Below are 17,444 nucleotides of genomic sequence, written 5' to 3'. Positions count from 1 at the left end.
GGTGACAGGAGGTGATTGATGGGTGTCTCAAGGTGTGATTAGAGGGGGGAAATAGATGCAAGCAATGCACTGGCGAGGTGATCAGGGCTGGGGTCTGAGGGCGTTCTGAGGTGTGGGCGGGTGATTGGGTGCCCGCAAGGGGCAGATTAGGGTCTAATCTGATGGGTAACAGTGACAGGTGGTGGTAGGGGGTGATTGATGGGTGATTGATGGGTAATTAGTGGGTGTTTAGAGGAGAGAAGAGATGTAAACACTGCACTTGGGAGGTGATCTGATGTCGGATCTGCGGGCGATCTATTGGTGTGGGTGGGTGATCAGACTGCCCGCAAGGGGCAGGTTAGGGGCTGTTTGATGGGTGGCAGTGACAGGGGGTGATTGGTGGGTGGCAGTGACAGGGGGTGATTGATGGGTGATTGACAGGTGATCAGTGGCTTATTACAGGGAATAACAGATGTAAATATTGCACTGGCGAATTGATAAGGGGGGGTCTGAGGGCAATCTGAGCGTGTGGGCGGGTGATTGGGTGCCCGCAAGGGCCAGATTAGGGTCTAATCTGATGGGTAACAGTGACAGGTGGTGATAGGGGGTGATTGATGGGTAATTAGTGGGTGTTTAAAAGAGAGAAGAGATGTAAACACTGCACTTGGGGGGTGATCTAATGTCGGATCTGCGGGCGATCTATTGGTGTGGGTGGGTGATCAGATTGCCCGCAAGGGTCAGGTTAGGGGCTGATTGATGGGTGGCAGTAACAGGGGGTGATTGATGGGTGGCAGTGACAGGGGGTGATTGATGGGTGATTGACAGGTGATAAGTGGGTTATTACAGGGAATAACAGATGTAAATATTGCACGGGCGAATTGATAAGGTGGGGGGGGGTCTGAGGGCAATCTGAGCGTGTGGGCGGGTGATTGGGTGCCCGCAAGGGGCAGATTAGGGTCTAATCTGATGGGTAACAGTGACAGGTGGTGATAGGGGGTGATTGATGGGTAATTAGTGGGTGTTTAGAGGAGAGAATAGATGTAAACAATGGATTTGGGAGGTGATCTGATGTCGGATCTGCGGGCGATCTATTGGAGTGGGTGGGTGATCAGATTGCCCGCAAGGGGCAGGTTAGGGGCTGATTGATGGGTGGCAGTGACAGGGGGTGATTGACGGGTGATTGACGGGTGATTGACAGGTGATTGACAGGTGATCAGGGGGGATAGATGCATACAGTACACGGGGGAGGGGGGGGGGGGTCTGGGGGGGGTCTGGGGAGAATCTGAGGGGTGGGGGGTGATCAGGAGGGAGTAGGGGGCAGATTAGGGACTAAAAAAAAAAATAGCGTTGACAGATAGTGACAGGGAGTGATTGATGGGTGATTAGGGGGGTGACTGGGTGCAAACAGTGGTCTGGGGGGTGGGCAGGGGGGGGTTTGAGGGGTGCTGTGGGCGATCAGGGGGCAGGGGGGGGGGGAAATCAGTGTGCTTGGGTGCAGACTAGGGTGGGCAGGAGGCAGCCAGTATAATAGGCTTTGTATACATTACAAAGCCTATTATACACAGTACACGCGGCGATCCGGGTGCTAGTAACCCGCCGGCGCTTCCGAACGGCCGGCGGGTTACAGCGAACGGGGGGCGGAGCCAGTCCCCGGCGGCTGTTCGCGTCACGAATGACGCGATCGCCGCATAGCCACTCCCGCAGCCGCCCCCGCCGATGGGCGTATTGCGGTCGTTTGGGCCCGGACTTTGCCGCCGCCCATCGGCTGGGGGCGGTCGTGAAGTGGCTAGACCACCAGGAAAACTATAGTGGAGGTAAAGCCCTACCGGGGAAGCCATATGCGCGAGGGAGGGGGAAAACACTAGACACCAGGGAACTGCATAAGGGAGGGATGAAGGTCAATAGACACCTAGAAACTGTTTAGGGGTGCAAGGGGGACCACTAGACACCAGGGATCTGTATAGGAGAGGGAGGGAAGACCGCTAGACACCAGAGAACTGTACAGGGGAGGGAAGAACCACTAGACACCAGGGAACTGTATAGAGAAGGTAGGAGGGCCACTAGACACCAGGGAACTGTATAGAGAAAGGAGGAGGGCCACTAGACACCAGAGAACTGTATAGAGAAGGGAGGAGGGCCACTAGACACCAGGGAACTGTATAGAGAAGGGAGGAGGGCCACTAGACACCAGGGAACTGTATAGGGGAGGGAGGTGAAAAGCAGGTGGTTTTGGCCCATGGTGCTACCGAAACCAGGCACCCCATAGCGGCAATGTAATGCTACGCAGGACGCTTAAGGGTAATTCGGGGCTTGGCGGTTGCCGGGACGCAAATTACATCTCCATCCGGGTTGCGACAACTCGGAGGGGAAATAGTATTTAACGCCGCTGAAGAGTTTAGTAGAGGCAGGGAGAGCAATCATTCCACTCTCCTGGTGCCAAACTCATTGTTGATGCATACATATGTACGTTTGAGGGGTGGCCAAAATACACCAGGGAACTTTATAATGGAGGGAGGTGGCCATTAGACATTGAGACTGGTTATCGCACAACCTGGTCCCAGTGTGCAATTTTATCCCAATTTGTATTTGAGTTTGACACCTCTGGTCTAGGGGGTGTGATCAATAGAGATGTCGCGAATCTCCGATTTTTTGGTTCGCGAACCTTCGCGGAAGGTTCGGTTCGCGGAAAAGTTTGCGAACTGCAATAGACTTCAATGGGGATGCGAACTTTGAAAAATAGAAAAAATGATGCTGCCACAAAAGTGATGGAAAAGATGTTTCAAGGGGTCTAACACTTGGAGGGGGGCATGGCGGAGTGGGATACATGCCCAAAGTCCCGGGGAAAAATCTGGCTGTGGCGCAAAGCAGCGTTTTAAGGGCAGAAATCACATTGAATGCTAAATTGCAGGCCTAAAGTGCTTTAAAACATCTTGCATATGTATACATTAATCAGGGAGTGTAATTAGAGTTCTGCTTCACACTGACACACCAAACTCACTGTGTAACGCACCGCAAACAGCTGTTTGGGTAGTAACGGCCGTGCTGTACTGGTGCGCACCATGGCGAGAGTGTAGGCCGTGGCGGTTTTCAAGCCCATATGGTCGCCGGGCTGTGGTAGCTCAATGATAGAACAACAGTGACTGTTCAGCTGATCAAATTTGGTCTGACCACAATGAAGCAACGACCTTATTATCTTTTGTGTCCCACCCCCACCTGAGAAACTCATATAGCCGGTGGTCATTGCTTCATTGTGATACGCAAGCCCCTTCACCACGGCAAGGTAATGATCACGAAGGGGGATGGGCACATGTAAATGCCTTTTGTTTTGTTTTTTGCAGCCGCCCGCAGTGCAGCCAGAAAAATTAGGCAGGCATGTACACGCACCAGAAAAATTAGTGTAGCGGCCGCTGCTAGCAGCGGCCTTAAAAATTAAGGAATCCGCCTAGAGTCCTGGACCCTGTTTGTGGTGGCGGAGAAGGCAAGCGGCCTGCAGGCAGAGATGCTGTGTGTGGGGACTGACTTAGTCTTCGGTTGTGCAGTAGCCCTCCGTGATCCATTCCTCATTCATTTTGATAAAGGTCAGGTACTGAACACTGTCGTGACTTAGGCGACTTCTCTTCTCAGTGACTATGCCTCCAGCTGCACTGAAGGTCATTTCTGACAGGACGCTTGCGGCAGGGCAAGAGAGAAGTTGTATGGCAAATTGGGACAGCTCTGGCCACAGGTCAAGCCTGCGCAACCAGTAGTCCAAGGGTTCATCGTCGCTGCGCGCAGTGTCTACATCCACACTCAAGGCCAGGTAGTCGGCTACCTGCCGGTCCAGGCGTTGGTGGAGGGTGGACCCGGAAGGACTATGGCGAGGAGTTGGACTAAAGAATGTCCGCATGTCTGACATCACCCTGAGATCGCTGGAGCGTCCTGTCCTTGCCTGCGTGGACTTGGGAGGAGGAGGGTTACTGCCAGTGGCACCTTGATTGCGTTGTGCAGCCACATCACCCTTAAATGCATTGTAAAGCATCATTGACAGCTTGTTCTGCAAGTGCTGCATCCTTTCCGCCTTCTGTTGAGTTGGTAACAGGTCCGCCACTTTGTGCCTGTACCGAGGGTCTAGTAGCGTGGCCACCCAGTACAGGTCATTCGCCTTGATTTTTTTGATACGGGGGTCCCTCAACAGGCTGGACAACATGAAAGAGGCCATCTGCACAAAGTTGGATGCAGACGTACTCTCCATCTCCTCTTGCTCTTCCTCAGTGATGGGACGCAACTCCTCTTCCTCCCCCCAGCCACGAACAATACCACGGGAACGTGGAGCAGCAGAAACCCCCTGTGACGGCTGCCGCGGTTGTTCTTCTTCCGCCGCCTCTTCCTCCTCCACAAAAACACCTTCCTCATCACCATCCTCAGAGTCTGACTCCTCTCCTTCCCCACACGACTCCTCTTCTTCCTCCTCCTCCTCCCCCCTCTGTGCTGCCGCAGGTGTTGTGGAAACATCGGGTTCGGATGTAAATCGCTCCCACGACTCCTGCTGCTGTAACTGTTCTCATTTACGCTCCTCCACAGTTGTATCCACCACTCTACGCACGGCACGCTCCAGGAAGTAGGCGTAGGGGATCAAGTCACTGATGGTGCCCTCAGCGCAACTCACCAGTTTGGTCACCTCCTCAAAGGGCTCCATGACCCTGCATGCATTTCGCATCAGTGTCCAGTTGTTGGGCCACAACATCCCCATCGTCCCAGATTGTGTCCTTGTACTGTAATGATACAGGTACTGGGTGACGGCTTTCTCCTGGTCTAGCAGGCGGGAGAACATCAGCATGGTGGAATTCCAGCGAGTCGGGCTATCGCAAATCAGGCATCTCACCGGCAAGTTGTTTCTACGCTGAATGTCCACAAAGCGTGCCATGGCCGTGTAAGAGCGCCTGAAATGCCCACACAACTTCCTGGCCTGCTTCAGGATGTCCTCTAAGCCTGGGTACTTGGACACAAGTCTTTGCATGACCAGATTCAGCACATGTGCCATGCAGGGTACGTGTGTCAGCTTTCCCAAATTCAACGCAGAAATGAGATTGCTGCCGTTGTCACACACCACGTTGCCGATCTCAAGCTTGTGCGGGGTCAGCCATTGCTCCATCTGTTTGTTAAGAGCAGCCAGGAGAGCTGCTCCAGTGTGACTCTCCGCTTTCAGGCAAGACATGTCTAACACTGCGTGACACCGTCGTACCTGGCATGAAGCATAGGCCCTGGGGTGCGGGGGCTGTGTAGCTGGAAAGGAGATCGTGGCACCAGCCAAGGAGGAGGAGGAGGACGACGACAGCGAAGAGGTGGTAGCAGGCGGAGAGGTGGCTGGAGACCTGCCTGCAAGCCGTGGAGGTGTGACAAGTCGGTCCGCTGCGCAGCCACGTACTCCCTGCTTGCTGCCATCGGTCACCAGGTTGACCCAATGGGCTGTGTATGTAATGTAGCGGCCCTGTCCGTGCTTGGCAGACCAGGCATCCGTGGTCAGGTGGACCCTTGACCCAACGCTCTTCGCAATAGATGACACCACTTGCCTCTCAACTGCACGGTACAGTTTGGGTATGGCCTTTTGTGAAAAATAATTGCGGCCTGGTATCTTCCACTGCGCTGTACCAATGGCCACAAACTTACGGAAAGCCTCCGACTCCACCAGCTTGTATGGTAATAGCTGGCGAGCTAATAGTTCCGCCACGCCAGCTGTCAGACGCCGGGCAAGAGGGTGACTGGCAGACATTTGCTTCTTACGCTCAAATACTTCCTTCACGGACAGCTGGGTACTGCTGTGGGCAGAGGAGAAGGAACCGCTGAAGGGAAGAGGCGGTGTGGAGGAGGGTGGCTGTGAAGGTGCAAGGGAGAAAGCGGATGAAGACGATGCACCTGAAGGAGGAAGAGGAGAAGGAGGGTGGCTTGTCTTTTGGGTGCTGCTTTTCCTCAGGTGTTCTTGCCATAGCTGTTTGTGCCTTCTCTCCAGGTGCCTTCGTAAGGCACTTGTCCCTACGTGAGAGTTGGCCTTTCCACTGCTCAATTTTTGCTGGCAGAGACAACAGATGGCTTTGCTCCGATCTGAGACACACATGTTAAAAAATTTCCAAACCGCTGAGCCCCCCTGGAGTGATGGCGCTACGGTGGCATCAGCAGCTGACGTTGAAGGGCATGTTGGCTGGCTGGCTATAGCTGGCGATACATGGCACCGGACACTGCCCCCAGCTGTTTCTGAGGACGAGCTCCCTCTGCTTCTATCATGGAGTCGTCTCCTCCTACTCCTCTCCGACTCCCTCTCTGAACTGTCCCCCTGGTCATCTCCTCTACTGGGAACATACGTGGCATCCATATAATCGTCATCATAATCCTCCTGCCCAGCTTCGCTTTCCTCAGACACCTCCTCAACTGCACCAACTTCAGGTGGTTCATCATCCCCCTCCTCACACGTTACGTCCATACTATCGCCACCTAACTCAGACGTATGAGGTGGTGTACCTGCGCCTTCTTCTTGTTGTTGCAGTAGTGGCTGGGAATCAGTGATTTCACCACCACCACCAAATAACTCCTGCAAAGTGTCAAATGCAGCGGATGTGGTGCTAGTTGTAGCGCTGGTTGCTGCGGGAGATGAGGTGTTCTGTGTTAAATAGTCAAGCACGTCCTGATCTTGGGAAGTGATGGCACGTGCCTTCTTCTGAGCACTGTATTTTGGGCCAGGTCCGCACGAAATCACAGCAACACCACCTCGCACAGACCTGCCGGTGCCTGGTGGCCTTCCTCTGGGTCCGCCTCTACCTCTTCCTGGTTTGTCCATTTTGTCCATCTCGGGGGGATGCTAGGTATATACAGTGAGCTGGGTTCACTCAACACAACAGGTAGTTACATGCAGTGAGGTGGGTTCACTGAACAGTAAAGGTAGTAAGATGCAGTGAGGTGGGTTCACTGAACAGTAAAGGTACTTAGATGCAGCGAGCTGGGTTCACTGAACACAACAGGTAGTTAGATGCAGTGAGGTGGGTTCACTGAACAGTAAAGGTAGTTAGATGCAGTGAGGTGGGTTCACTTAACAGTAAAGGTACTTAGATGCAGTGAGCTGGGTTCACTGAACACAACAGGTAGTTAGATGCAGTGAGCTGGGTTCACTGAACAGTAAAGGTACTTAGATGCAGTGAGGTGGGTTCACTCAACACAACAGGTAGTTAAATGCAGTGAGCTGGGTTCACTGAACAGTAAAGGTACTTAGATGCAGTGAGGTGGGTTCACTCAACACAACAGGTAGTTAGATGCAGTGAGCTGGGTTCACTAAACAGTAAAGGTACTTAGATGCAGTGAGGTGGGTTCACTCAACACAACAGGTAGTTAGATGCAGTGAGCTGGGTTCACTGAACAGTAAAGGTACTTAATTTCAGTGAGGTGGGTTTACTCAACACAACAGGTAGTTAGATGCAGTGAGCTGGGTTCACTGAACAGTAAAGGTACTTAGATGCAGTGAGATGGGTTCACTCAACACAATAGGTAGTTAGATGCAGTGAGGTGGGTTCACTGAACAGTAAAGGTACTTACATGCAGTGAGGTCGGTTCACTCAACACAACAGGTATTTAGATGCAGTGAGCTGGGTTCACTCAACACAAAGCTAGGTATATGCAGTGATGAGGTGGGTTAAGTAAACACAACAGGTACTGGGTATATGCAGTACTGGGTAGTACAATGTGCAGCTCCCTGTCAGACACACAGGTAGTCACTGAATGTGCTGGGCTGTTGGCAGTGGCACACACACTATCAATTAGCAAGGCTGTGCATGCAACAAAAGTGTCAGTTTGACACACAGAAAAAAAAAGTACAGGATGAGCTCTGAAAAGAGCTGTTGAGGGGTGCTATAAAAGCAATAATAATCAGCCAGGAGCAAGCTAAGCAGCCAAGAACCTAACTAATCTGTCCCTAGAAGAACAAGTCTGCAGCAGCTGTCCCTAGTCTGTCTCTAGCAGGCACACGAGTGAGGCTAATGGCCGCCGGAGCCTGCCTTATATAAGGGGGGGGGGGGGGGGCTCCAGGGCTTAGTGTAGCCTGAATGGCTACAATGTGCCTGCTGACTGTGATGCAGAGGGTCAAAGTTGACCCTCATAGTGCATTATGGGGCGAATCGAACTTCCGCAAAAGTTCGCCTGGTGCAGGCGAACACGAACACCAAAGTTCGCCTGGAACCGTTCGCCGGCGAACCGTTCGCTACATCTCTAGTGATCAATGGCCTTTTTGTAGTCCTGAGCATACTTGAACTTCTACCATGCTGTCCACAGATGGATAAATAGAGCTATCTTATTGTAAGCAATCCAAATAAATTCCTAAATTTCCCTGAGTCTCTCAATGTTATGAATTCACACATTTTTTATTTATAACAAGTATTTCAGATGTACTATACGGTTAGGGCTAAATCATCTATTTACCATAGGTCTCCACTGGACTAACGGAGTCCAGTTACCATAGATATTTTTTAAAACCTGGAAAAACACATACAACATTATCTATCTATCTATCTATCTATCTATCTATCTATCTATCTATCTATCGGTGATTACATTTCACACATAAATGCATGTTTAAAATGATAAACAGTTTACATATGCATTATGGACACCATCAGACATAACCCTCTACGTGTACGTACAAAAAGGGCGCCTGGACAAAAAGGGCACGGGGTGTAAATATCGTTCATAGAAATATTTACAAATAACGATTTACAAATGTATAAATCATAAATAATGTGTATGAAATCGGCAATTGTTAAATCGTTAATCTTCCTTTTTTAAAAAGTGAAACTTATAATTAAGTTTGTTAAAAAATCATGAATATAAGTTTAATCGTTATAATTGTATCTTATTGTGAATAATCTTAATTTATTGTTTCTTCTTATAATAAAATCTGAAAATATTGTTTATAATGATGATATATATATAAGTAGGTTCCTAAAAAGTGTTGTAAAAAAATTATTATGTATTTCAAAAATGTTAATAAAACTATACCTAACCCTACTCTCACACAGAACCCTCACTGTACCTATCCCTAACCCCTAAACCCCCCTGGTTGCGCCTAACCCTAACCACCCCCCTGGGGGTGCCTAACCCTAAGACCCCCCTGGTGGTGCCTAACCCTAAGACCCCCCCCTGGTGGTGCCTAACCCTAACCACCCCCCTGGTGGTGCCTAACCCTAACCACTCCCCTGGTGGTGCCTAACCCTAAGACCCCCTGGTTGTGCCTAACCCTAACCACCCCCTGGTGGTGTATATTGTTCCTTAACTATACCTAACTCTACTCTCACACAGAACCCTCCCTGTACCTATCCCTAACCCCTAGACCCCCCCCCCCCCCTGGTGGTGCCTAAACCTAAGACCCCCCCTGGTGATGCCTAAACCTAAGACTCCCCTGGTGGTGCCTAAACCTAAGACCCCCCTGCCCTGGTGGTGCCTAAACCTAAGACCCTTCTGGTGGTGCCTAAACCTAACCACCCCCCTGGTGGTGCCTAACCCTAAGACCCCCTTGGTGGTGCCTAAACCGAAGACCCCCCTTAGTGTTCGCTTTATTATGTGGATAGTAATGTTTTACAAATAGTGACTGTAAAAAAATATATTGCAATTTAAGTTACGTACTGATTGCTTTATTTTGTGAATAATAATGTTTTACAAACAGTAAGGGATAAAATGTTAAATAATGTTTTAGTTATAAATAGGATAAATATGTTTAGTATCTTTATAAACGTTATTTGTCACGGGTGCATTTTCTAAACGTAAATCATCACAAGCACAGTTATAGAACATTAAAAAGCTCCGGGCGCCGTTTATAAACGTTATGTATCTCCGGCGCCCTTTTTTCCTGCTCGGCGCCCATTAAACGTTATTTACTATGGGAGTGAATGGCTGCGCCCTTTTTGTCCACTAGCTGCCTGCGCCCTTTTTTCCCGTTCCCACCCTCTACAGCCTACCTCATGTGCTTCATAACCATGTATAGCTTCTATTAGGATACTGTTAAACAGTTTATACACAACGGATGTTAAAGGATACATGAGCTGAAAACAAATTGCTGATTTACTGGTTGCCAGAGCAAATATCTGCAGAATCAGTATCCTTAATATCATGCAAACAGTCACATTTTTTTAATTGTGTCAACTCAGGATTAGCTTCCCTGCACTATTCCCCTTAGCATCTTTTGTAACTGTGACCTAACAACCTCTGTATCCTGGTCCAGCTGTATTTCACCAATCTTTTCAATGGCCCCATCTGGTGTCTGTTCAGTAAGGACCAAGCTCCTCTCCATGTGTCAATTCTCTTTAGCTGAGCTTTTCTGTTAGCTCCTTAACCTTGGCATCTAACTGAACAGTCCGCTCTGTCTAGGTCACCAGTGCACATCCTCGAATGGCTGATCTGGGTGTGCAGACACTTCTCAAGATGAAACCTGTACTGCAATGTCCAATATGCAGACCATAATTTTACCTAAATGGGGATGAGTTAGTAAACCGTGGCTATAAAGATATTGGTTAAAACTGCATCAAACTTTTTACAATTGTTCTTATCACATGTGTTTTAGTGCCTATTTCTAACATCTTCATGGGAAAGCCAAATTCAGCACAGAGTCTAGTGCTAGGTGCACACATGATATAAAACCACCTGCTAAAAGTACTCTCTCCCCTTAATTATTATACCTAGCAGGTAACATGGCCTACAAGTGAAAAATAAAAAGGAGTCAGAAAATGAGTGACTTAATAAAGCAACTACCGGTAAATTAGTTTTATACACAGAACCCAAAAGCAGCCAAGGCCGGCTCTAGACAGGCACATATGAGGGGGCAGACAGAAATTTGCAGGGGGCACGAAGAAACCCTGCGCCGCGCGTAGCGCGGCGCGCCGAAAAATGGGCGTGGTCATGCAACAGACCGTGGGCGTGGTCATGGGTGGGGCCAAATATACATGTCATGACCTTACAGTGGTGTTAAAGGTCTGCCGGGGAAGTTTGAGCTCTGCTGTAGTGTATCCCCCAAAAATTTACAGCACAGACCAAAAGTTTGGACAAACCTTCAATGACTGTCATTAAATATTTTTCGTCAAATGCTAATATACTGGTATTGCGTGGTGTTTTTTACCACAAATACAGTTCTGCGCACTGCAGATTATCAAAAAAATGTTCTCAGGTGTAACACAGAAATATTTTTCGTCAAATGCTAATATACTGATATTGCGTGGTGTTTTTTTTACCACAAATACAGTTCTGCGCACTGCAGATTATCAAAAAAATGTTCTCAGGTGTAAACACAGAAATATTTTTCGTCAAATGCTAATATACTGGTATTGCGTGGTGTTTTTTACCACAAATACAGTTCTGCGCACTGCAGATTATCAAAAAAATGTTCTCAGGTGTAAACACAGAAATATTTTTCGTCAAATGCTAATATACTGATATTGCGTGGTGTTTTTTACCACAAATACAGTTCTGCGCACTGCAGGTTATCAAAAAAATGTTCTCAGGTGTAAACACAGAAATATTTTTCGTCAAATGCTAATATACTGATATTGCGTGGTGTTTTTTACCACAAATACAGTTCTGCGCACTGCAGATTATCAAAAAAATGTTCTCAGGTGTAACACAGAAATATTTTTCGTCAAATGCTAATATACTGATATTGCGTGGTGTTTTTTTTACCACAAATACAGTTCTGCGCACTGCAGATTATCAAAAAAATGTTCTCAGGTGTAAACACAGAAATATTTTTCGTCAAATGCTAATATACTGGTATTGCGTGGTGTTTTTTACCACAAATACAGTTCTGCGCACTGCAGATTATCAAAAAAATGTTCTCAGGTGTAACACAGAAATATTTTTCGTCAAATGCTAATATACTGATATTGCGTGGTGTTTTTTTTACCACAAATACAGTTCTGCGCACTGCAGATTATCAAAAAAATGTTCTCAGGTGTAAACACAGAAATATTTTTCGTCAAATGCTAATATACTGGTATTGCGTGGTGTTTTTTTACCACAAATACAGTTCTGCGCACTGCAGATTATCAAAAAAATGTTCTCAGGTGTAAACACAGAAATATTTTTCGTCAAATGCTAATATACTGATATTGCGTGGTGTTTTTTACCACAAATACAGTTCTGCGCACTGCAGGTTATCAAAAAAATGTTCTCAGGTGTAAACACAGAAATATTTTTCGTCAAATGCTAATATACTGATATTGCGTGGTGTTTTTTACCACAAATACAGTTCTGCGCACTGCAGATTATCAAAAAAATGTTCTCAGGTGTAACACAGAAATATTTTTCGTCAAATGCTAATATACTGATATTGCGTGGTGTTTTTTTTACCACAAATACAGTTCTGCGCACTGCAGATTATCAAAAAAATGTTCTCAGGTGTAAACACAGAAATATTTTTCGTCAAATGCTAATATACTGGTATTGCGTGGTGTTTTTTACCACAAATACAGTTCTGCGCACTGCAGATTATCAAAAAAATGTTCTCAGGTGTAAACACAGAAATATTTTTCGTCAAATGCTAATATACTGATATTGCGTGGTGTTTTTTACCACAAATACAGTTCTGCGCACTGCAGGTTATCAAAAAAATGTTCTCAGGTGTAAACACAGAAATATTTTTCGTCAAATGCTAATATACTGATATTGCGTGTTTTTTTAACCACAAATACAGTTCTGCCACGCACTGCAGATTATTGAAAAAAATGTTCTCAGGTGTAACACAGTCAGAAATAATTTTCTTCAAATGCTAATATGCTGCGTGTTTTTTATTTTTAGCACAATTACAGTGCTGTGCAGAGGGCCTGAGGTGGCAGCAGATGGCAAAGAACGCACACAAAATAAATGAGGCACTCTGAACTATTGATTTGCCAGAAAGGCTGCAGTGCACTCTGGCAGTGACACTGATTGACCTTAAATGAGGCAATTATCGGATTTGCCAGCCAGGCTGACTATTGGACTGGTCACTGGCAACTGAACTGGCACAGCACACCAGACCTGCAGCACTCTGATCGATTTTGCCAAATGCCAATGCAATTGGCACAGCACACTGCGCAGCCACACTGCCACAGCCAGTGTCTGGAGAGGCGGGTGGCAGTCAGATGGCGGCGGGTAGCAGAAGGCGGGCGGACAAATATGCTGGCTGAAAAAGTTTGCCGAGTGCTGCTCTCCGAGAGGAGTCTCAGCTAGCTCTGACGCAGGCACAGTGGCGGGAGCGGGACCTTAAGAGGCCGCCCTGCATAGAGGAGGAGTCGACTCTCTCAGAGGAGGAGAATTCCTCTTTCTCTGAGAGAGTCGACTCCTCCTCTATGCGGGGCGGCTCTTAATGTCGCCACACTGCCTGCGTCACAGCCGAGACTCGTCTCGGAGAGCCGTCGGAGGAAGAAGCGGTCATGTGACTGATCACATGACCGCTCTGCGCTCCACGCAGGACCAGGAAGCAGCCGCAGCGGCAGAGCGAGAGCCGCTCTGATTTGAGGGGGCAACGAGTCTGTTTGAGGGGGCTCTGCCCCCTCTCGCCCCCCCCTAAAGCCGGCCCTGAAAGCAGCAATGATTATCTAGCAAGCATCTGTGCACAAGTGTTTTGTTCTACTGCGCATGCACACACCTTACTTGAGCATGCCCAGTTGGGATGCGCTCATCCACAGCCGAAGAAACGTATTTGCCTGGTACGGATCAAATATGTTTAGAGGGGCCTTTTGCTGGAACAGTGGGCTGTAAGAGGATCCAGGATGCCTTCCGGGCAGCGAGAGGCTTCCTACTACCAAGGTAAGTATCTAACTTTTTACTTTTTATAGCACGTCAGGTGTACTTTAATGGCACTGTTCACATGTTTATGAAAGTGCACAGAAAAACATGTATAAAAATACATAAAATCAATCATGCATTTGTGATTTCTGTGCATTTTACCAACTACACAGTATGCATGAAGCCTGTACATCAGCATGTCATAATAGAGTAATGAGTAGCGTGCCACCATTTTCTTACAGATTGTTAGATACTAATGCTCATTCTATAGGTAGACTAAAGGTTTCCATACATTTCTCAACTTGGCGGCCGATCGACCATCCAATTCAGGACGAAATTGGTTGCATGTATCAATCTCACATAAATAGAAGATAATAGCTGCGCTTCTGTTTGTGCTTGTGTGTCTCCCGATATAAAACAATCAACGGGTAATACCACACCCCCCATTAGGGGCAGCTATTATCTTCTATTTATGTCTATGAGTGGTACACACACTGAATAGCAGCGCTCCACACCTGTTACATGATATAGGACTCTGTAGTGTGTATGTGGTGCTTGTACATGGACTTTTGCACGAAATCTTAACTGACTCACAGTACAATTTCCTTGAGAATTGAGGAATCCTCTATATGAGTGCAGTTTTCCAAGTGTGATTTTATTCTATATTGTGTGTATTGAATACAGCAGCACACTATTGGTTAGTTGGGGCTTGTACATGGACTTTTGCTTGAAATTTTAAATTGATTCACAGCATAAATCTCTTAAAGATTGAGTAGTCCCTTATATGAGCGCAGTGTTCCAAGTGTGATATCAATCTCACATGGTGGAACATTTCCGACCAATGTGCTTGTTTGGGTGCCAGCATCCCCAGCTGGGTCCTGCCAAATGTTAGATTGACCCCCCGGTGCCCGTGCATTAATACTTTGCCTATGTCACACTGTCCGCCGAGTGTGCGTTGCTGTGTCTGCTCTTTGCTTCCTCATTGCAATACAATATGTGCGATACACCGGCAACCACGTGTGGCCTCAGTGAGAAAGAATAGAGCAGACACATCAGCGTACACTTGTGGGACAGCAGACAGGTAAAGTATAATGCACGGGCACCCATCTAACAGTTCAGGAACAGCGGCCGGGGGTAGCAAGGTGACGGGGTTGCGCCATGAGGCCAATTCCCAAAAGATTTTATGCAGTCATGATTGGAAATCGGCCTACGGTTTCTGACAGACAACAAATCTCTCTCTGATCAGATTTGATCAGAGAAAAATATGTCTTTTGGTCGATCGCCCACCAAAATCATGTGATGTATGACCACCATAAGTGAGTCACTGACTCAGACAAGGTATACAGATTGTTAAGTCTGGAATCCTGATGTGCATTCATATCACAGGTCACTGCCTTAATAGTGAAGCCACAAGAATAGCATGTCAACCTGGGAACTATCAAACCCTGAAAAAGCTCAGCTCCCAGAAAACAGCAGCTCCCATATTGCCATCATGACAGGTTCACTTTCAGCTGTGCACTGGCATTGGACAAATGTATTAACTGATAGCAATAGATTAAAGTAGCATTCCATTTCTGACAAAACTGCCTCAAACAAACTACACTTCCATAACGTTATCCAGGCCACAGACTCTTCCACACCATAGATACAATCTACTACAAATAGCTAAGTGATACAGGTCCTAGTTAATGAAGTGTGGTTTGGCAAACAATGAATGGTTCCTGGCACACAGCATCTTCTGTTCTAGGATGCAGAGAGCCATGCCTCACCTAGCAGCAGAGCCTCCTAGCAATTTACAGGACAATGCAATGACAACAGGAAAGAAACGCATCTGGTAGGAATAAATGGGTTAAAGACAAGTTAGTTATTTCTGTTTGGAACTTATCACAAAGGCAAACTGGGAAAGTGTTCAGCTATGCAACATTATGTAATGCATGGCTCCTAAGCTTAGCTATAAAACAAAACAAAACTAACACAGCAGTCAGGACAAGCTAAGATTCCAGAATACCACACTGCCTACAATGTTTTTACGTGAAGCAATCTTCCTTTTCCAGAATGTGGAAGTTGTGTAAAAGTGAAACAATGAAACAATTGACCTGTCAGTACCTCAGATATCACATGTGAATCTTTATAAAAGGTGCCCATAATTACACCACCTTGATTGCACAATCTTATCTCTTCTATGTAATATGAGGGACTACCTACCTAAAGTATCAATTCTATATTCGCTTAGCGTACCCTTCTACTACATACATTTGGTAAGATTGTACAATCAAGATTGTATTATTAGCAGGCACCTAACAAATACACTGATTGATCATCATTTATCAGCTAAGTTTCTATTGTAGAGTTCAATTGAGTACAAAGTGTACATTTACATGCAGGAATAGTACTAATAATACAATTCATTGATACCAACCTGTGACAAATGCAGAAGCTGCTAAGAGTGTCATCATCCAAATCAAAACTTCCATGGTCAATGTCATGGCACAGAAGATGCCAAAGCCTTATCTCTATTGTGGAAAGATCTGTCCAGATTACAGAACAGCTATAATGAAGTATTTGTTACACGACAGAGATAGGTGCCATCTCAGGAGCACTGAAGTTTGTACTGTAGTCCCAAACGTTGGATCATTCATAAAACAATAGAGTAATCCATGTCTCCCAAGTATTATATCACTTCTGCTAATGTCTCTAAGCATGCCATGTTCCCGGGTGCAGCACCTGATCAGTAACACTCAGCAATGGGGCTGCCTTGCTCCACTTCCCCTCGGCAACCTCCAGCAACTCCCAGACGCCGTTTATTGCAGGGATATTATTGTGTCTTCCCTCCCTCTGATAAGAGTGTGGGATGTTCAGCGCTGTGGCAAATGAGTGGAGGAGTTGGGACAGGCAGCACGGCTAGATCGTGCTGAGAGTGAAGGCCGCCCAGTGCCCGCCCTCAGCTATGTGTTGTGCTCAGCCTGTGCACCTCGCTCACATTCGCTTACATTATCTTCCAACCTGCCCAATCAAGACTTTTGCAGAGAAAAGGAAAAAAACATCGTGGTACTGACAGCGAATACTACTCCCTCCCACCTACACAGCCTCATGGCTCACTTGCTTTCTGTTGCTTGTTTGGCTCCATGCCCTCATGACACACACAATTAGTCAGCCATGCATTCCTCATGACAGGGACATTCTTGGACCCGAGACATTCTTCAAGCCATGAGTCATGAAAGCTTTTACATTAAAAATGCTTAATATGGTATTTTTCTACATTTTTTTCTGGTTAACCAGCCGAGAAACCAGCTGGCCCAGAGGAAGCAAAAATAATAAATTACTGTAGTCAATTTTAGGACACGCACAATCTGTATGGCTTCATTCATACCCATGACCCGTTTCTGAGGCTAGAGTCACTGTGGGAAACAGGAACGAAAAAGTCGGGTTAGCGTTGCGTTGGATACAGGGTCCTTTTACACTTAAATGTTGTTAAAGATTGATATATGTTACTGAAAAGTGGACAGAAGCGCACATATGGAAACAAGGCCTATGCGTTAGGCCCGGTTCACACTTGCGGTTTTGCAAAAACCGCACCGGATGTCCGGACCGCACCGGAGCCGGATCGGACCTGAACCGTACGGTTCCTGTCCGGATCCGGTCCGGTTGCATACGGTTTCCGTGCGGTATGAACACGGTTGCGGTCCGGATCCGGATTCTTA

General features: G+C 47.1%; 1 protein-coding gene across 1 annotated transcript in view; it reads right to left on the bottom strand.

Annotated features, from left to right (window-relative positions):
- NTN4 (netrin 4) overlaps positions 1-16,691 on the bottom strand; it is a 166,299-nt gene extending 149,608 nt beyond the window's left edge. The window contains exon 1 of the mRNA XM_068276785.1: positions 16,163-16,691. Coding sequence (XP_068132886.1) covers positions 16,163-16,229 — 67 coding nt within the window. The 5' untranslated portion in view covers positions 16,230-16,691. The remainder of the gene's footprint in view (positions 1-16,162) is intronic.
- Positions 16,692-17,444: the final 753 nt, after the last annotated feature.

Source organism: Hyperolius riggenbachi, chromosome 3 (assembly GCF_040937935.1).
Source record: "Hyperolius riggenbachi isolate aHypRig1 chromosome 3, aHypRig1.pri, whole genome shotgun sequence".
NCBI lineage: Eukaryota > Metazoa > Chordata > Amphibia > Anura > Hyperoliidae > Hyperolius > Hyperolius riggenbachi.
Note: the sequence above shows the minus strand (reverse complement) of the source record. Positions and strands in the feature narration are given on the sequence as shown.